Raw genomic sequence first — 20,186 nt, forward strand, 5'->3', positions numbered from 1 at the left:
TTATCTCTAAAAAGAGATGTGATTTTAACAGAACCTTAATAGTCCTCTTCATTTACATTTCATACAAAATAGAACCAGTTTCGCATACAAAAAATGTAATAAATTAAACTATGTTTACAGGCATTGGAATTTTCCTCTGCAACTGTTCAGTAACAACTAGAAGTATTTTAAATATTCTTGAGTGTTGGAGTTGATTGGGTGGAACACCGAGAACACCAGAGTCGTTTCAGTAAGTCATCAAAACTACATGGACTTTTTTTGAATACCAGAAATATGGTATTCTTATTTGTGCACAAGTCATTAGGACCTTTCGCAAAATAAATATTCAAATCAATAGAAATACATCTAAGTTATCTGTAGGTAATTAGGTCATTGTTAAAAATTAAAAAAAAAACACGTATATAAATTTTCAATAATATGAGCTTATTGTAAAACAATTCTAACTCATCTCTGAACGGGACATATGACAAGCCTACACAGAGTTGCAATTATTGGCAATTTGCATTCAACATTCATTCTTACAATATATACCTTTAAACTTTATGAAAAATGTGTTTTTTACCAAAAAATAGAAATTAAGTTTGTCCAGAATGTGGTAAAACCAGTGGTGGGATTCAATCTTTTTGTCAGTCAGTTCTATCACAAAAATTATACTTTTCAACCGGTTCTGTTTCAAAAAGTCCATTGACAGTAACCAGTAATGCTACTGAGTCTGCTGATCTCATAAAATTTCGTGAGACTGTTCTATAGAACTGGTGCAAACCGACTGAATCCCACCACTGGGTAAAACCCATGTGGTTGCAGTACTACATAGGTTTGCCACTCCTACATTTAAGATGCCATACAATGAGTGCTTGTGTATGTTAAGACATAAGAACTAGCACAAACTTAAAGTAACAAATACTAGCTGAGTGTTGAAATGTATCTTATACCCTACTTAAGTATAGGGGGTTATTTTGGCTTTCACACTGGGAAATATTTAACTGTAGAACTTGAATTGAGCTAACTTGGTCTTCTGGGATATTGTTTCTGAACCAATATTTATTTTTGACCTGGTAGTACACAAAGTTAAACCACATAAATGACTTCATTACGCTTATTAGAAAAGTTCGCACCACATTACAAGTCAGTACACTTTACATGCAAATAAGAAGGTGGAAGGTTGCTAATCTTCAACCAGCTCCAATAAGGAAACCAGCGAACTTGGCAACCACAGTGGTATGGGCTTTTGTTATTGAAGCAGGATCTACCTGTGCCTGGCAGTTGTGCAAAAAATTATGATTAAAAATAAACACATGTTTTAGTGTAAGTCAGTGAAACATAAAATAATCCTTTTAAGAAATGTTGTTGGTAGTGGAGGAAACAAGGTTGTCATTAACTTGCTTTTGTGTTAGAGACCTGTACCTTTGGGGTTTTATTACATTTAGAGAGTTAATCTGAGTACAAAAGGATAATGCTTTAAATACTATACTTCTGTATTTATTTGACTGTAAGCTGCGGCTTTTAAGTTTTTTTATCGTTTGGGCGACGACTTACATGGTTATTTTAGGCCCATAATATGTCTAATGCTCTGCGTTTTTATCCATTTCGCATTCAAGATTTTTTAAGTGTCGACAACACAAACATTTAACACACTTTCTGCTGAGAATATGCTTGTTGACTAATGGTTTTACAATGTTTACACAGAAAGAAGTTGTATTAACCAATATGATCTAACGTCACAGCATGCAGCTTACAATCGAGGACCGGTTACATGATTTTTTATACCTTAACATGGCTTGCAATCGATTAAATACCGTAGTTGACACGACATTTAAAAAAATTTAGAAGAAAAATTTAGAGAAGACTATTCATCACGCAATGGGATAGACATCAATGTGTGTCACCAGGCTATATCTTTAAAATGCGATTGGTTGCGGGGTCGTTTCTTTATAGTTCGTCCTGCTGTCATCTGCAGACCATTGTCGTGTTATAAGGTCATTAAATGGCAACTTATCGCCCTTAAAAAATGCAAGCAACCCAGTGTGAAAAATTAGTTGAAGTCACTGTATTAGAAAATGTCCCCAGACATGTAGTAATGCAATAATGAGATTCTCTCTACCATTGGCAAATAAATCTCTGCAATACATGTAGCAAGTTTTTGATTTTCTCACTACTGTATTACATCTTAGTTCTTATTAGTTTGTAATGACCATATTAGTTTGTTCAGTCTTCTTACATATTGTGCACTTACACATGTCGGTATTGTGAATGCAACACATTGACTTTTAGCAAACAATTGTAACGCTTTGAAATAGGTGATTTGTTTTCTAGCAATTGTAACGCTTTGAAATAGGTGATTTGTTTTCTAGCAATTGCAAAGAAACACCATACCAAGCAACAACATGGACGACGTATCGCAAGGGCTATTAAACAAGGTAAAAAAACTTGCACTTTCCGAAGTGTAAGCATAATGTTTTCAACTTAACCAAACACTTGTGGTAAATATTTGTATAAGATACATCTTCATATGTACAGTGCAAGCATACTTCCAACAATCATTAGGTGACAAGCAGATTATCAATAATCCTGCGCATTATAGGGGCAATCTATGACTCTAGTGCAGTGGTTCCCAACCGGGGTGCCAATTGCAATGCTCAGGGGTGCCGCGAGATATTGATATTGCAATACTGCGACCCATTCTTTATTTTAACTTTAACTCCATGAGTGCGGAATTTATTTATTTCTAATCGAGTTTCAGTGTGAAGTAAGTTTCGCGTCTCACAGTTATTTCCAGCTCCATTCTGGAGAGTCACTTCGTGGGGAAGTCGCCGGCGGTGAGTAGATACTCCGCAGTAAGCCTTTGGATTCTCGCCCAGGAAAAAAACAGAGTGAAAGAGATTTCGACTCGTTGCGTTTCTTTCCATAAAAAAGTTTGAATAGCATAACGATGAAAATTTTAAGCTTATGCACAAGCAGATGCCCCTCGACGCGTTCTGAATAAAAATGTATCATGAATATCCTTGCGTTGCAAAGAAAGCTACTGTGCTTTGCTGCAGTTTTCCTCGTCATACCTACGTGAGAGTGGATTTTCCGTATCAACGAACATAAAAACTTAAAAACGAGAACGACTACTTCAGTCGAGGAAGAAATGCAGGTGGTTTTATCGCATATGCCTTCACATATTAATGGACTTTGTGCAATAGACAAGCCCAAATTTCACACTGACTTTTAAATAAATACACCTATTTACTCGCGCTATACTGTACAACTCATTCTGCGTTGTTTTATACAGTTATTTGAAATACAGAAACCACATTAAATTGATTCAGTTTTGCCAGGGTGCCGCAAACTATTTATCTCTTTGATAGGATGCCGCAAAGTCAAAAAGGTTGGGAACCACTGCTCTAACCACTGCTCTAATGTTTTACATTGATTTAATTTGGAATTAAAAAAAACTGGAAGAGACGAAATCTGTTAATTAAGTTCTGGGTTTAATGTATTTAAAACATAGAACTTCGTAATGGCTCAGTTTTGTTTTTGATAAAGTTCATGTTTACTGTTTCGAGGTCACTGTTTCTTTACCTTTTTCTGTCGTTCTGCTAATAACGTCTTTTCGAGCCTTGTTTGCATTTGTCCTTCGCACATATTACCCAGTGCATTTTAGGAGGTTGGCAAACGACCCATGATATTTGTTTCATAGCAACGATACTTGTGATATATATCATGGCAACGACACTTATCATATATTTTATAGCAACGACAAAAAATAACACGTGGTTTTAGGTCTCATAACGACGTGCGTATGTTGATGTTGTCTCAGGACAATTGATGTGCCGAAAGTTGTGCAATAAATTATCAATACATAGCAAAAATTACTACAGCAACTATTTCTTCTGTGACGTAACAAAGCGCCTGCTGAGTATTTGTGGTGTAAACCGATCAACATATTCTAATGATTAATTCTTACAATAAAGTCATCTACAGCAACATTCTTTAGAAGGTGTAAAAAACAACTATATTAATTTATTTTGTGCATTCCTCGCAATTAACTTAATATCAGTCCGAGATTGACCGGTCGATCGCGAATCGAGAACAATCAGAAAAACAACCGTCGCACGAAACGATGAACAACGATAACTACAGGTGCATATCGGGTAGCAGAGGTAGAATCTAAAAGTGGAGTGCATTTCTCAAACACCGCTGAAGCATTTTTGTGGATACAGAGCATTAACAGTGCTTGTAGCTTTTGACTTTAAAATATTTGTATACATTTGCAGACAGAGTTGGGTACGAAAGGTGACATCGATAAGGAGGACAAATACATTCAAACGCAATCTTATCCTGCATGTAAGTCAGGAAACACTAAAACAGTTGTTGAAATGTAAGTGTTTATATTCATGGCGTGACCTAGTTGTTGTAGTTGTAAGAATTTCAAATCTTGGTAATTGCATTGACAGTAACTGCTTACAAAGTGAGGGTTGTTGAAACGTTTTTTACAGTTGCTTGATTTTTTTTTAACAGACAGAATGTAACAGTTTGTTTACCAAGCTCTAGAAGAAATTCATTGGATAATGCGATTACAAACGGAGAAGCTTCGTGTGCTCGGATCATCATAGAAAGCGACAATTGGAGGGAATCTTTGAGAAACAGCAATGAAAATAATGGTAGCCTTTTGAGTATTTTTCGTAAAAATGCTTCATGTGCCTAAATTATAGTGCAAAGCGCAATTCGAAGAAAGTTTTTTTTAATAGGAGCAAAGGTGCATGGTTGTGGGTCACGTGCTGGAATGTGTTTTTGGGTAGACTCTAGCTCTACCCGGTGGACAGCGTAACTTACATCAGCCCGAAATTTGGTTAAATTCCGATAGGTGGCGCTAAAAATAAACTATTAATTTAGCAAAAAAGCAAAAACTGTCCAACCCTAAAGGGGGTAGGGTTGGACAGTTTTTGATTTTTTGCTCATTAGGGCGTAGGTTTTCAAGTAGGAATACCTAACCCCAACCGTTAAAGCCCCAACAGTCAGCATTTTTTAGATAAACCGCTTTAATAGGTGTTTGTACTCTTTCCTCCGCTTATCGATAATTGACTAAGTGTGCGACTGACGTAAGGTATGGTGTAGGCAAAAATATCTGTGTTATTAAGGTTTTAATATAAATTAGGCATAAATCCTAAAATATGGACCTATTGTATAACTTTAAACACATGAATTTCCCTCGCATACCTCTATATAAACTGTGTATTTAAGGGCAATTTAAAGTTATTATTAAGATAGATAATGGGCTAAACAAAATGCCTGTCGCACAAATTTACATAGCATTTGTAAAAAGTATGGACACAAACCTACGATAGTTCACTTTTGGTCGAACTCGCAGGCCGGCAGGCATCTATCGCCTGCTAAGTGCGCAAGTCTATGTTGTTTTAACAAACGGCCAAACCACCAAAAAGCAAAACTTAACATCAGGCTCTTTTACACAAAATAGACACTACCATGAGAAGGTTGATTCGGAAAATGCCGGAAATTGCTGGAAAAGTTATGACAAGATGCGTTGAACAAAAAAGTGGCAACGTTGATAATGACTCTGAAAATGATGAGGTGAAAACTGTTGTTAAATTTACTGTCATTATGGGTCTCTTTCTCTGAACGGGACACATATTGTTTTTGTCCGTATTTTTTTCTGTCTAAAGCTGATTTGTTTCACGCGTTTTGTCAAGAAAGAGTGCTTCAAATTTGGACAGATGTTAGTTATTAATCCGAACTTGATCCTTTCGAAGTTTGACACTAAATGACCCAGAGGTTCACCCACAGGCCTCCGAAATGTAAAATTTTTGAATGGCTGTACTGACTAAAGTTTATAATCTAGGAGTTTCATGCTTTGTTGGTTGAAACAATGTAAGGTATTCTAAAGAATTAAATTTGTAACTTTTTATTGAATTTACCCATTTTCATCCATTAAACCATAAAATAATCGGTTTTGGTTTTTGGCTAGAAATACAAACCCTAATGTACTGAAATTTTAAACAACTTTTGGCAGTAGGTTCTTCGTTTAGTATTTAATATTTTGCCTTAATCGACCGAATGGTTACCTTTACAGCCCATAATATGTGTACACTGTCAGTCAGATAGAAGTCCCTATAGTAACTCACTGGTTTACGATTAAGGCGGTTTAATGCACAGCGGGAGTGCTCAGCCTGAAGCACCAACAGACGTTTTACGAGAGGGTCGTTTGGGTGATTGGAAATCTGCTGTATTTGCGCATGCCCTGTCGTTTCATTAAGTTATCACGCGCATTTTCAGTTTTGGCGAAGGCTTCTGACCTAAGACGTGATTTAAACTCGATAAACGTGCTTCGGGTTTGTATATGTCAAGCAAAACTATGTTGATCAACAAAAAGATGAAAATTTGTTAACTTTTTCGAAAGCCGGGATAAATGGTCTTTAAAGTCTCGTTGTCCACTTGGCCGCGGCATGAGGGGTCACTAAAGGTCAACTTGTAGGTATCACAAACACAGTTATGAACGATTTTTCATCATAAAGTAGCTTCTTTATTTTCACAAATCAATTCAAGAATCAATAATTAAGTCATGTACAAATTAGGCAAAACGGTATTGTTGAACACTAACGACTGTGTGCTATTGAAAACAATGTCAAAAGTTCATTAAACGGTCGTTTGGCGCTGCACCGTGGGGGGTTACTACAGGTCAATGGTACTCGTTTCAAAGTTAAGTGAAAAACAAGTTGTTATGTATATCATTGTAGCAAATGGCTTTTTGATTTATAGTGTCGGTAACACAACTGTTAAGGCTTTCTAGGAAAATTCGTGTTTAAAAACTATATCAAGGTTTACGAAAGTATTTTTTCCGTTCTTTTTTTTTACTTTGTTTCTAATTATATAACAATAATGACGAAAATAGAATACGGACAAAACTTTTTTTAAAGTTTGGGGAATGTTTTCTAATAATTTGTGCTTAAGAATCTAAAAATAAACACAACATTGGTTTACCGAAAATCCGCATAAACGCGCGTGTGGGGACACATTCAATTTTGTGTGCAAAACAATCATATGTGGAAATCAATTGTAGTGTTTTGTAAATCGGTAAATAGGAAATAGAATACATAAAATGAAAGTATATTAGAAAGCTACCTTTCAAGTTTAAAACTAGTTTTCAGCCGTGGGCCCATGCTTTGCAGTACTGACATTTTGACGTTCTTCAAACCGAATGGTTTAAAATAGTGACGTACCGAATATTTCGACGAATCGGCCAAGTTTACAAAAATTTCGCCGAATAGTTCGGCGGAAACCAAACTTTACACCAAAACAAATTCAAAAATGTAAATCGTGTCTTTTCTGCTTTATAAGACACCACAGAAACTTTTAAACTGCGCCATAACTAAAATCACGTCAACGATTTAAAAAAAATAACATGAAATTGAACGACAATCAAATCGACACACACCGCCGTTTGCCAGGTAGAAAAATCTATTTTTTTCATATCAAACACGTAGACGTCGGGAGTAGGAGGTAGGCGAGATTTTTTGTCCGTTTTTGCCTTGACTATAATTTGACGTTAGTTTTATAAATGTTTGTAGCTTTTTAAGAGCAAATTATTACAATAATACGATTCTATTATGCTACAACGACTACCTGGTGTAACACACAGCTTGTGTATTTTTTCATTTAGAAAATCCAGGGATAAAAGTTGTTTTGTTCCGAAATTCCATAATTTTTTATTTCCAAGTACATCTTATTTCCAAGGTCTTTCGTTTTTTGTTTTATAGACACACTGGGGTAGGAATTACAGACCTGTGAAAACGAATTTCGTGTGGTCAAAACGTATCTGCTGGTTCTTGTTTGCAGCGACAATTTCAAAATATTGTATTTTCTGAATGGGGTCTTTCATGTCACTGAAGCAGGACACGTCATGTGTTTACATCTATATCTAACCCTGTCATCTTTTATAACACGAGTGGTTAGCTTTTAAATCTAAATTGGCCTGCACATTGCTTGTTTTCCAGAGACTTGCAGTTTGTGGTTTCAAATTTGTTTTTTTATTTACATTATTTTGTTAATTTCCAGGTTGAATTTGATTACGAGTTTTTGGATGATGAATTGTTCATTAAAAACTGGAAGAGCAAGAACAACGAAAACAACGAATGTGCGAAGGTGAGTTTGACGACGAACTTAACATGACATTCTGTGCGCAACCATTTAAATATCTGTACATGACAGGATGACTGGTTTATAACAGAAAGCATGTTTTACTGCATTGTTGATAACTTGTTGTATTGATAACAAGACGAGTATGGTATTTGTGCTTGAAATAAAAGCATTATTTACTTTAAAGGCAGAGGCCGGCGAAGACCGTGTGGTCAACGATAAAGTTCCATACTCTGATGATTTAACCCTGCTTATGAAAAACCATCCATTAAATATTATGGTGAGAAAAAAAACATGTTTTTGTGCTAAGACAAAACTACAAAACTTTTTAGCTCGAAGTCGTTGCTGACAAATGTTGTAATATTTGCAGATTGAAGCAAGACAATTGAAGCTCTTGCGCCACCCACTGGTTGTTAGTTATTTGGATTACAAGTGGAAAAGATTTGTGAGACCTGTGTACTATCTCAATATGTCACTCTATCTGATGTTCATGGTGTTTTTCAACTTGTACATGTTGACGATGCCTCCTCCATATTTAATTGGTAAGCTCAGTATCTCCCTAAACAAAATACATATTCTTGTGCGAAAAACTGGCTTGTGAGAAGTTTGTTGCCTATAATCTATTTTAATAAACAAACACTCCATTGCCATCCGTGTTCCTTGTAAAACCTGCACGGGTTTTACCGCTACCACTGACTTGGGAGGAAAACACAAATATACATACATACATTAGCAAGAATTTAACTGAACAGTATTCTTGCAGTTGCATTAAAGTAAAAATTTGAACGCAGAAATATAAACGTAAAACGCAGAATAATCGAGTGAAAACTATCTGCTTTCTCCACAAATTTAGAATTCAACTAGCTCATTACAAGTCTTCGAAAAGTAGCGGAAATGTTTAGTTGTAAGCGGGACCCAAATAGGTCTCAAACTCGAAAGTACAAGCCTAAATCCCGACACAGACTCGATATTTTTTTTGAAAAAGCAAGTCTAAATTAGGCACGAAAGTCAGATAAAGGCAACGTTCTTATCGACGATCACTCTTTTGTCAAATGTAATGTTAAATATGAAAACATGTTCCAAATAACAAAATCAATCGACATAAAACATTTGGAATACATATTTCGCCTTCGTCGTCAGTTCCTGTGAAAATGTAAAGTAAAACAGCGATAAATTAAAGATAAAACAACAGCACACCCGAGCCATAAACCGTCACAAACATTCAGCGGGTGAAGAACGGCGGGCTGCGTGTGTATGGCATAAACTGTAAACCCACTGACCAATCTGGTCTTCACGGAAATGTCACGTGGATCACGCCAAGACTACCGCGGGGCACAAAAAAGAAAGATAAGGTTCAGTGCAAAACACCCAGACGGCCAAACAAAATATAACTTAAACCCAGAAGTCAGTCAACAGCCTCATGCCACGCTAGCCCACAGAACAAACAACCGATGAACAAACATATCATTGACATCATTGCTGCCTTTACACAGATTTAAGCAACGTGACGTCTTCATGTGTGGCGATAATCATCGAGGCCCAATCGACATTTGGACGTTGCTATGACTACAAATCATCGGGAATTGTTTCCAAATACTTTGTAATTGTCCTTTCAGCTATATGTTTGTTGAAAAAGGTGATGTTTGATAAAGCAACATGTATTTTGACTTTATATTGCACAAGTTGTTTTTGGACTTTTCGTTTGCCAGTCATACGAAGTGTACGCCCAAAGGATTTCCTACTTCCAAAGTTTTAAAAACCTTTTTGAAGTTTCGCTTTACATTCTCGCGATTCTCACAGTTTATTCCGATACAAACTCGGCTGGACCAAATTACTATGGTGTCAGAGAGGTGGGTTATTTACCTAAGTTGATAATTTAACCTTGATTTTGTTGTCTTTAATTTGTTTATCACAGGATTGGCAGTGGCAGATTGGAGCAGTCAGCATTTTTCTATCGTGGATGGTTTTGATCATGTTCATACGAAATGTGCCAACATTTGGAATATAAAATCCGTAGTTTGAATATTAGATTGCGTAAGTGGTCCATAGCAAACACACTCAGCCACTTATCATGGTGAAAGCGCGACACATCCTAATCATTTTTGAATTGTTGTTTTTCAATCAAACAAAATGTCGCCTTTGCAAACAAAAGCTTTATTGGCAAAAGTTCGTTTTGCGAAACTCATTGGAGAATATAACCGCTTTTGTTTGCTTAGCAAACATACACCGTTGTTATCACGCTCACGCTGGTGACACCATTATAGATTTTGACCTTCTTGGTGCACGGATATAAAGACAAAAAAGGGCCACTCTTGCCACGAATCACAGCTTTGTTTGTAGATTTGCGATTAGTGAGATAAAAGTCTTCCAAAAAACACACTGCAGTTAAGTAAGTGATTTCTTAACTCAAGTAAATTAATTTAGTTTAGTTGACCTCAGTTATTGTGGTTGCTCTAATAATCCCTGAAGGCCACGCAGTATTCAGTGTTGGTAAACTGACTAATCATATGTCTATTTATTTTGATGCGTTCTTTAGCATTTATCTCACTATTTCAGTTTAACGCTAGAAAGTAATAAATATATATAAGCGAAACATGAATTATGGTGATTATGCAGCTACAAGTTACAGTAGCAAACCAACACATGATGATTATGATGATGATGATAGTGATGATGATATTGTGAAATTTCAAGGGATTGACGATGGTAAGTTTCAATTTTTTTACGAATTTAAACATGCTTTTAACACGATTTAGTTTAATGCTTGGAATGTGGAAAGAAATATGAATGCATATATGCTATAAGTCTGTTGCTTTCCATGTACCAGTTTCAACTATTTTGGCACTTTAATTGGGAAAGTTTATACAAAGCTTATGCTCACAAATTACAAAAAAATTAGCACTAGTTCAAAACCCACAAGCTTATTCTAGCCAGTTGGTACAAGCATTATGGAATAGAACGTTGCACTAAACCCAAACATCATGAGTATCAAGCTACTTGTACCTCGGCTTATAATTTATTTGTTTACATGTACAAAGAGCATGACACTGATGAAAAACTACACACCACGAATCAAGTATGTCTGTTATTGTTGTTTTGTTGAACCTGGACTATTTGAATAATATTTGGTATTTGCAAATGTTAGGTTATAATAACAATATGGCCCGTAATTAGATTTGAAATAAAAGACAAATTATAGATGTATTTCTACAAAAACAGCCGTAAACATACACAAACTAATTTATGTGTACAAAAGTCTTTATTTCTTTTTTATGAGATCATTGGGTTTGGGTGAGCATTTAAAGTTACACTTTATTCATCCTTTTTGTGATAAATTTTGTTTCACAGACATCTACTAAAAAATATTTTTTAGGGCTTTTATTGCAGGTTTTTTTAAACAGCAGATCATGCAGCATGCATCTGAAAATAATCTTTTCAGCAAACTCACACACTACAACAAACAACTTTATTGTGAACATATCAATAAATTCATTTACATGTAACATTTATAAAATGTGGCAAATATGGGTGACTAAAATAATAGCTTTAGACCGGGGTGTCCACTAGTTTTTGGTAAATATCCTAAGTTGCTATCGGGGGGGCATATAGCAGTTATGGTATGTCAACATTTTCATGACCAACTAATCTATTTGTTCATGAAGGCCAAACCTCTGGATATGAAAGTTAAATACCTAAAAGGAAAGGTAGAAGCTATTTATAAGATGGTCGAATCTCTGGATGAGAAGGTCGTATCTTTGAATACGAGTGTTGACTACTTGGATGAGTCGGTCGGATCCCTAGATGATAAGGTTCAGTCCTTGGTTTGGAAGGTTGAGGGTTTGGATGAAAAAGTCGATATTCTGGAAGATGAGATGACATGCCTCGACAAACGTTCGAAGTCAATGGAAGGGATGCTGTCTGCAATCATCAAACATTTTAATATTCGTGTTGAACAACAATAGCGCAACGGCAACATGTGATGTCATAATCCATTCAGATTTCAGTGAAATAGTGTTGTATTCATAAATGATATATTTTTCAAGTTTTTCTTTTGAACAATTCTTTGACTATGTATATAATATACTGAAACGTTTGATTCTGTCGCTTTTTATGACTATATCTTCATATTAGTCATCGTGCTCACAGAGGGAAACGAATGCTCAAACCATGGAGTGCAGTGCTTGACAAGACTGAATTTTTACTTCTAATTAGGTTTAGGCAAGGTATATGTGTTGTCCGTTGTCTCTGTTGTTTAATTTTGTTTGTAACCTAGAAATAAATGGTGTTGTGTTAATTTATAATGTGCTTGTGGGTGTAACACTCTGCTAAACCGAACTTAACAACAAAGTTCCGTCAGCGACCAACGAGAAAAAAATGTAAACCGATCATTTAAATGACATATTTAAAGTTTTCCAAACGTTAGTTAAATCGAACAAGCGCGAAATTCTTTCACAAAACAAGATTAGTAATCACTTTTTTACCAAATAAAAACAATCGATTGATACATCAATCACAAGGCGGACTTAAATTTGTCAAAAACAAGCATTTTATTGTTTAAACCAAAACAATAAAAACATGTTTTTAAATCTTGGCTGTAGTTAACTCCTAATTAAAACATGCAAAAATTACTAACTAATCCTGTATCACAACACTTTGGGGTTGTTCTTGTTTAGGACTTTTTTTTTAACGTTACCGGACATTTAGTTTACAAGTCATGGGATATTATAAAGTTTGGTCACGGTTGAGTAAGTTTGTGTTCGCGCACTTGTGTTGGAAGCTTGAATTGTTTTGTTTACATTTGTTTTATGAAAAACGACGTAATCTTATGAGTAAATTAGGTTGCTATGTGGTAATTGGGTCGAATTTGGTTTAAATTGTCGAAGAAAAGTTTCAACTTCAGTAATTCCACATCTTTAGTCAGAAGATTTTAAAAATCCTTTTATTTCTGCAATTTTTATAGTTTCAACTTTTAAGTCACATGGTTTTGCAAATGAAATGCCATGGATAACAAATAAATGTAACGCAATTCATACCAAAAATACAATCATTGATTAAGTGCAGTAAAAATTTTAATTTGAGAATAGCAAATACATTGCCTGGCATTGTTGGTGTGCATTAAACAAAAAAGTTGATTGGTTGTTGGTTAATTTTAATTTTTTCATTTTAATTTTTTAGTTGTCACACAAATTCTAACAACAAAACAAAAATGAATGATTTTGGCCGAAAAAGAAGAAAGCCAGACTTCTTTCATGCACAGGAACAAACATTGTAAGTGTAACGAGTGAATTGTGGTGCACAATGTTGTTTATCAGTAGTCGGTAGAAATAACTAAATAACAAGGCATGCTAGTCAATCACCTATTGATTTATCTAACGATTTTTTCATGAATGAAACACTTTTTGTCATTGTAGAAATTCAGATTTAGAATGAATGAAAGTGCAGCTAAACATATAACAAACTGTGCTAGTCAGTTACTATTGGTAACACTTTGGTGCCATTGCTGTACAGCCCTTTGTATTATGATCAATAAATAAATCTCACAGTAAAACCACTTATGGCACCACTGAGGCAGGGTTTCAGAAAGTTTTTTTTAAGGTTTAGTTTCAGGGGCAAGTATGTTGTTGTTGAACATGCTGAGTTGAGATTATTTCGCTTAGTGAAAGAACTTGTAGCGACCCAATTGCAAATAGCTGCATGATGTTAAAATGTTATGATAGGCAAAAATGCGGAGGGTGCAAATGATGACGGGTGTAAGCTAAATGTACTGCAGCTACATAAAGCATAGTTAGTAGTGATGGATGATACCAGGTTAGGAAGCGAGTATCAATACGGAGTACGAGTACCTCATGTATATACCTTCGATACCGAGTACCAAGTATGATTGCCCAGTACTTAAGTGTAGTGTTGTACTTAGTTCTATATCACTGGGTAATTTATCTGTCATGGTCAGGGTACATACATGCACACACACATGTGGAAAAATGTAATCACCATGTGATAGAGATAAAGATATACGTAAACTGGCGGAACGTTTTTTCAATTTTGTGCTGTCCGAAGCAAATATTGGTGTAAAGTTGCCTGTACTCTTGTGGTGTGAATCAGCCTTTAGTACTCGCGCGTTGGTATTGAAAACCAAGACAAACAGTTTCAATACTGAGTACGAGTATCGATACTACTAAAATCAGTCGATACCGAGTACCGGGTACTCGTGCCATCACTAATAGTTTAGATAGCAGTATCGATATAGTGGTATTTTGCGTAATACTTTTTGTTAAATATTACAATAATGATATTTTTGCAAAAAACAATAGATGTAATTTTTTGGGGGGCAGAAGCAACAAGTCTAAACTAGATGAATCATTTTCGTCAAAAATCAATTCATCACAACAACTTGCTCCACAACCACTAAGAAGAATTGTTCCAAGGGAAGATTTGGTAAAACTAGCAAGGATTTTTCTAAATATTGCAGCATGTTAGTTTTTGCAACAAATACGCAATTATGTTGACTGTAACAAAGTTTCTTGCAAAAAAAGAGATATACACCATAGCCATATTATCATATATTTAATGTTATGACAATTTTAGACGAACCACTGTACACTAACATGAGGATGTTTTAAACCTTTATTGGAAGCAACTAATGTCGTCAAATCACCTTAAGTGGTCTACAGACAGCAGTAAAATAACACACAGCATTTCTCTGTTGGGGGCAGCTTGTATGGGGTAGGTTAAGAGGATTTGGATGGTGGCCAGGAAGAATAGCAAACCGATCGGAACTAAGTGGCCCCATTGACCCTCCTGATGACCCAACACGCTGGATTAAATGGTTCGGTGATGGAAAATATACAGAGGTAAAGTATACAAGGCCATTAAACTAAAAGTGGAATAAACGCAATTATACATGCAAAGTTTACTGGCTACCACGTTTAGACTAACTGTCAAGCTTATACACATTCTAATCAAACAAATGCTGCTAAGCTTGAAATTGAAAAGCATCTGCCATGGGTTCTTTGCTTTTATACACAGACCAAAGTGGATCAGATGGCATATTTCCATGACTTTGTAAAGTTCTTTAAAGAGCGCAGTTACTATAGAAATCAACTTTATCAGAAAGCTGTTGATGAAGCTATTGCGGAGGCTTGCAAACGTGCAGGTTCTGTTTATAATTGTGTCATGTTTAATCTGTGCCACCAACTGTTTTGTTTATCTTCAGGAAAGAGTGAAATTTCAAAAGAAAAAAGAATAAATTGGGCAAGAAATCATTTATGTTCTGTGCAAGTGCTTTTGAAACACTTGACACCTGGTATGTTGCACAAATTTGTATTTCTAACAAATGTACAACTTCCTAGGTGGTTTCTACCTTTAACCGAATTCTGTAGGTACATTTCTTGTTAAGACCCCAAAAGTGCTTATGCATGATAGAATAACGACAAGTTTTAATTGAGCTTTGCAGACACAAAGTTACAAATCTTAACTGTTTGATTACAGCAGAAATTGATTCAGCTCCTTACACGCTCTTACAATCAAGTGGAAATTCAGGAAATGACCAGGACTTTTCTCAACAGCGTAAAATAGCTCTTGAAAAGGTATGAACACACATATGCGAAGATTTGTAAACATTATAAAGATATCTGAATGGTGGTGCATTTAATAAAAAAAAAGTTTTTTTTTGTCTGCAGTTGAAATACTTTACTGACTATTTTGTTGTTATAAATCAGGTTCAAGATGGTGTGATAGGGTTGGATCAAATATGTTTATGCTGTGGTAGTTTGGGAGTTTCTTGCGACCATCCCTTGTTTGTTGGTGGACTTTGCAGTGTGTGTGAGGTGTGTATACAACATACATGAAAAGTAGTTATTTACAATCAGTTGTAGGTTGGTTTGCTAGCATTACCATTCCAGATCGGCTTTTTAGAACAGTATATTGCTGTAGAACTGCTTTAGAAAAGTTAAATTGAAACCTTTGGATGGTTTAGGGTTCTAATTGTCATGATTTGCTAATTTAGGTGCCCATCTCTAGCTACAATGTAGAATTGCATGTGAATTAAAAAACTGAATTTGCAATTAATGGGGCCATATATCTTTGTTCTAAACAGAATTTATTTTTTTCCTGTAACTCTTAATGCAACATTTAGGAGAATTACCAAGAAAATTTTTACCTGCTGGATGAAGGTGGTGCATCATGTTACTGCTGTGTATGTAGTGGAGGGGAAAAAGTTCTACTCTGTGACAATACCAACTGTTGCAGGTATGGTTTATAAATACAGATGAGTAAAACTTATTTAGTACTAAAAGTATGTAGGTTTTCAATGTTTTTTTTAAGGTTGATAAGATAGTTACACATTCAAATATTAATGTTATGTTATCAACTTATTATACTTTGAGTCAGTGGTGGGATTTAGCCGGTTCACACCGGTTCTATGGAACCGTATCACGAAATTTTATGAGATCAGCAAACCGGATAGCATTACTGGTTACTGTCGATGGACTTTTTGTAACAGAACCTGCTGAAAATATGATTTTTGTGATAGAACCAGCTGACAGAAAATTTGAATCCCACCACTGTGTTGAGCCTTCTTGATTCTTTAGCTGCCAGTATCAGTACAGTATTATTTAATAAGGTTTGTTTCAAACCAGGTGTTTTTGTAACTCATGCTTGGAGCTGTTTATTGGACAAAAAGCAGCTGAAAAGGTAAATTTGCACTTGACATTTCAAATATTTTTGTTTGTTTAAAACAAATTGCACCAAACTGGAGTGCCGTTGGTCGGCTGATCTCGCATCACCAGCTGCACTGATGAGACCTTATAGGTCAAAACAGTGTGCACTGTTTGCAGCTTATCATCTGTTGGCTTGATGCTTTTATAACAAATTAATTTAGGAAATGAAGTCAAGTCCATGGATCTGCTTTCTCTGCATTAAGAATGACACACATGGACTTCTTAAGAGAAAAGAAAACTGTCACCAAAACTTGCAAAAATTTATGAACAATGAGAAAAGTGCTCTCAATTTTGAGGTGAATCAAACTGATGATTAGTAAATAAACACTGTGTTATGTAATTTTGCTTCCATTGCAAAAAGTATTTTAACAGTAAACATACTTTCAAGGAATCATGTCAATATTAACCCTTTTTTTGTTTCAGATACTTTCACTACCAAAGACAATTCCTCCGTCCCAGAGAAAACCCATTAAAGTGTTGTCACTGTTTGACGGAATATCTACCGGTAAAAAGTTTTGAATTACAAAATATTGTTCAATGCATTATGAACCTGTTGTAAACTGTAAATCCGCAAACACTTTTTTAACACTAAGTGAAATTATAATAGGAAGTCACAATGCTTAATGCAAAATAAACATACTTTTCAGGACTTATTGCTTTACATGAAATTGGAATGAAAGTTGATTGCTATTATGCTTGTGAAATTGATCATGAAGCAATCTGTGTGTCTAAAGTGAGATTTCCTGCAGAAGTAAAGCATGTTGGAGACGTTACAGAAATTACTGACAAAATGGTAAGTGGTGTTTATATTTTTTACCACTTTTTAAAAAAATTGATGGAGTAAATAGTTACATATTCACAATAAATCGAGATGTAAGAGAAAATATTGACTAAATTTAATATGTTTAACACCACAAATAGCTCATCCAGTTTTTAAATGTCACCTATTTCACAGCTCGCAGAATGGGGCCCATTTGATTTGGTGATTGGTGGAAGCCCCTGCAATGATTTATCAATTGTGAACACTACAAGAAAAGGAATTTGGTCAGGTAAGCTGTATTGAAGAACCTTTAAATTATAAGTTGTTAAAAACAACTGACTTTTGTTTAGACAAAGGGTCTGGAAAGTTGTTTTTTGAGTTTGTGAGAATACTGCATTCGTGCCAGTTATTATCTGCAAGCTGTAACAAACCACTTTTCTGGTTGTTTGAGAATGTGGTCTATATGGATCGCTCGTCAAAACAAACCATCAGTCACTTTCTGCAAGTAAGGTTTTAAACTCCTTTAATACTGTAAAATTTAAGACTGTACAAAACGAATAGTGTATTTCTCATGTGTACATGTTTTGTACATTTCCTGACCTGTTATTGGATAAGGTGCTAAGAAGATTATACATTTAAAATGTGAATAATATTTTAAAGAAAAGTCCAGTTGTTCTCGATGCAAAGTATGTGTCACCAGCACACAGACCTCGCTGTTTCTGGGGCAACCTGCCTGGTATGAACAGGTAAATTGCTATTGTTTCTGTCAATAGAACTTTATAAGCCAGATACAACATTTTTTAAACCTCCAAACATAAATCTAATTTGCATGGTTTACTACAAAGTTACATTGACCGCCATTTTTCAAAATATAAAACAAAACATCAACTGGCCATTACTGCGAAACTTTTTAACAGGCCCATGGTAGCTTCAGGACATCACAGACTGAATCTTCAGGAGTGCCTTGAGCCAGGTCGCTGTGCACAAACACAGAAGTTGAGGACAATCACCGCTAACTTGAATTCTGTGAGCAAGCGCTGTGTGATTAGTGGGGGAAATAAAGAGGTTTCGGTTCTCAACAGTGCAGTGGTTTTGCACCCTGGAAATCAGCTCGACACTTTGTGGATCACTGAGATTGAAAGGTGAGTGATGATTGTAGTTCAAATTCGGTCAATGCATTTCTTTTGTGCATGTGATTCAGGGTGCTTAAAAGATTCAACATTTGACAAACAAGCACATGGCTATCCTGACTGTGATCAAAATATGATTAAAAAGGATGTTTTGTTCACATTCAGTATTTACTTTGTAAAAGGTTTCTAACCACCATTGTAGTGAAGTCAACGTTTTTAAACATTTGTAAATTACATTAAGCAATATTTAGCCAATATAAAATAATCAAACAAATGTTTTTTGATGTGGGAAACAAATTAGAGACATTTTTGTTGTTTGGGTAATTTTTGCAAGTGAAAAATATGAACCATGTACCTAACTGCTATGGCAAAACCTATAACTCTTCAAATTTTATACACTGCCACAGTAGGAAACTGATATCAACTCACTGGCATATACTGTGTTTAGAGTGTTTGGATTTCCTGATCATTACACAGATGTTCGCAACATGGCACGGGCAGCACGACTTCGTGTGTTAGGAAAGGCCTGGAGTGTGCCAGTTATCAAACACCTGTTTGCACCTTTAAAAGACTTCTTCAGTTGTTCAGACTAGCAACTTTTATTTCATTCTGGGTAGTTTAAAAGTAAAAGAGAAAAAATTACTCAACAGATATTTTGTGTAAAATCCATTTCTTTTCTTGTAAATAAATCTTCCAGCTTTCAAAATGCATTAAAAGCAATCATGTCAAACTTTGTACAATTAAACTGATATGCACCTATTCTATTACTGCCATATGGAGTTTATTTGTTACAGCAATGCACTGAATCATTTGTTGTCTTTATTTTTTGTAACTTTTGCCTTATTTTTTGTTTGTCAAGTTTTTGTACCATTTCCTTTTTTGTACTTGGTTTTATTTTGAAGTGCTACTACACATTATGCAATCAGTCCCATTTCTCTTCAATTCATGTGTGCATGTTTTTTTTCACTGTGAAAACAATACACAGCTTTCTATTCAATTTGGTTTGAATATAAATGTGTAAATTGGGTTTTGAGATCAGTTAGGCATGACTTATGCAGTAGCGGGTATAGGCACAAGCCCAACTACATTGTGAAAATAAGGTTATGGGTTTCAATCTCGGTTCTGGGAAGGAAACTAAAGTAATTTTGCTCCAATCCAGTGAAACATGCTTAGTTGAACCTAATTTACGGTTACCAATTTCCAAAGTTTAAAAATCAAATTGAAAATTATTAAACCGCTTAATGGCAGGTTATTTGCAGAGTTTATTTGGCAGGTAAGTAAACTTGAAAGATGGTAGTCAAAAATTTGTCATTGAAAAAAAAACAAAAAACAAGACACACCACTGTTCAAAAGACTTTTTGTATGAAATTGTGGTCATGGGATTTAACATTTGTTGCAATGTTTTGTCACGGTTGAGTGAGCTTGTTTCGCGCACTTGGAGTT

At 35.2% G+C, this 20,186-nt stretch overlaps 3 protein-coding genes across 4 annotated transcripts; all 3 read left to right on the plus strand.

Moving 5' to 3' along the window:
- The first annotated feature begins 136 nt into the window (after positions 1-136).
- Positions 137-10,228, plus strand: LOC145224020 (transient receptor potential cation channel subfamily A member 1 homolog). The gene is made up of 12 exons (XM_080090436.1): positions 137-229; positions 1,104-1,218; positions 2,352-2,417; positions 4,260-4,363; positions 4,504-4,646; positions 5,462-5,574; positions 8,056-8,142; positions 8,324-8,416; positions 8,507-8,678; positions 9,630-9,772; positions 9,846-9,986; positions 10,052-10,228. Exons 2-12 carry the CDS (start codon positions 1,141-1,143, stop codon positions 10,142-10,144), a joined length of 1,233 nt encoding a protein of 410 aa, XP_079946562.1. The 5' UTR covers positions 137-229; positions 1,104-1,140; the 3' UTR covers positions 10,145-10,228.
- Positions 10,229-10,324: 96 nt separating this feature from the next.
- Positions 10,325-12,304, plus strand: LOC145224021 (uncharacterized). Its single transcript, XM_080090437.1, has 3 exons — positions 10,325-10,842; positions 11,175-11,212; positions 11,799-12,304. The coding sequence occupies exons 1-3, from the start codon at positions 10,731-10,733 to the stop codon at positions 12,096-12,098; spliced, it is 450 nt and encodes a 149-aa protein (XP_079946563.1). The 5' UTR covers positions 10,325-10,730; the 3' UTR covers positions 12,099-12,304.
- A 1,012-nt stretch (positions 12,305-13,316) lies between these two features.
- Positions 13,317-19,740, plus strand: LOC145223307 (DNA (cytosine-5)-methyltransferase 3A-like). Of its 2 annotated transcripts, none has more exons than XM_080089712.1 (17): positions 13,317-13,404; positions 14,448-14,571; positions 14,850-14,987; positions 15,163-15,289; positions 15,350-15,439; positions 15,625-15,722; positions 15,855-15,962; positions 16,271-16,383; positions 16,773-16,827; positions 17,015-17,149; positions 17,277-17,358; positions 17,501-17,646; positions 17,809-17,902; positions 17,964-18,118; positions 18,274-18,359; positions 18,531-18,755; positions 19,192-19,740. In XM_080089712.1, exons 1-17 carry the CDS (start codon positions 13,343-13,345, stop codon positions 19,334-19,336), a joined length of 1,983 nt encoding a protein of 660 aa, XP_079945838.1. In that variant the 5' UTR covers positions 13,317-13,342; the 3' UTR covers positions 19,337-19,740. The 2 variants fall into 2 exon arrangements, with proteins under 2 accessions (XP_079945838.1, XP_079945839.1); XM_080089713.1 differs by having other exon boundaries at positions 14,469-14,571.
- The last annotated feature ends 446 nt before the right edge of the window (positions 19,741-20,186 follow it).

The sequence above is a fragment of the Phallusia mammillata genome, chromosome 4, assembly GCF_965637545.1.
Source record: "Phallusia mammillata chromosome 4, kaPhaMamm4.hap1.1, whole genome shotgun sequence".
In the NCBI taxonomy this organism is placed as follows: Eukaryota; Metazoa; Chordata; class Ascidiacea; order Phlebobranchia; family Ascidiidae; genus Phallusia; species Phallusia mammillata.

Bases quoted from the DNA above. Each gene is read 5' to 3' on its own strand.
- LOC145224020 (XM_080090436.1), top strand. From the start codon at position 1,141: ATGCAAATAAGAAGGTGGAAGGTTGCTAATCTTCAACCAGCTCCAATA. The intron at 4,647-5,461 runs GTAGCCTTTTGA...TACACAAAATAG, and splicing joins AAACAGCAATGAAAATAATG to ACACTACCATGAGAAGGTTG. The intron at 8,679-9,629 runs GTAAGCTCAGTA...GCCTTTACACAG, and splicing joins GCCTCCTCCATATTTAATTG to ATTTAAGCAACGTGACGTCT.
- LOC145224021 (XM_080090437.1), top strand. From the start codon at position 10,731: ATGAATTATGGTGATTATGCAGCTACAAGTTACAGTAGCAAACCAACA. The intron at 10,843-11,174 runs GTAAGTTTCAAT...ACATGTACAAAG, and splicing joins ATTTCAAGGGATTGACGATG to AGCATGACACTGATGAAAAA. The intron at 11,213-11,798 runs GTATGTCTGTTA...TTGTTCATGAAG, and splicing joins AACTACACACCACGAATCAA to GCCAAACCTCTGGATATGAA.
- LOC145223307 (XM_080089712.1), top strand. From the start codon at position 13,343: ATGAATGATTTTGGCCGAAAAAGAAGAAAGCCAGACTTCTTTCATGCA. The intron at 15,440-15,624 runs GTATGTTGCACA...GTTTGATTACAG, and splicing joins TTTGAAACACTTGACACCTG to CAGAAATTGATTCAGCTCCT. The intron at 17,359-17,500 runs GTAAAAAGTTTT...CATACTTTTCAG, and splicing joins GTTTGACGGAATATCTACCG to GACTTATTGCTTTACATGAA.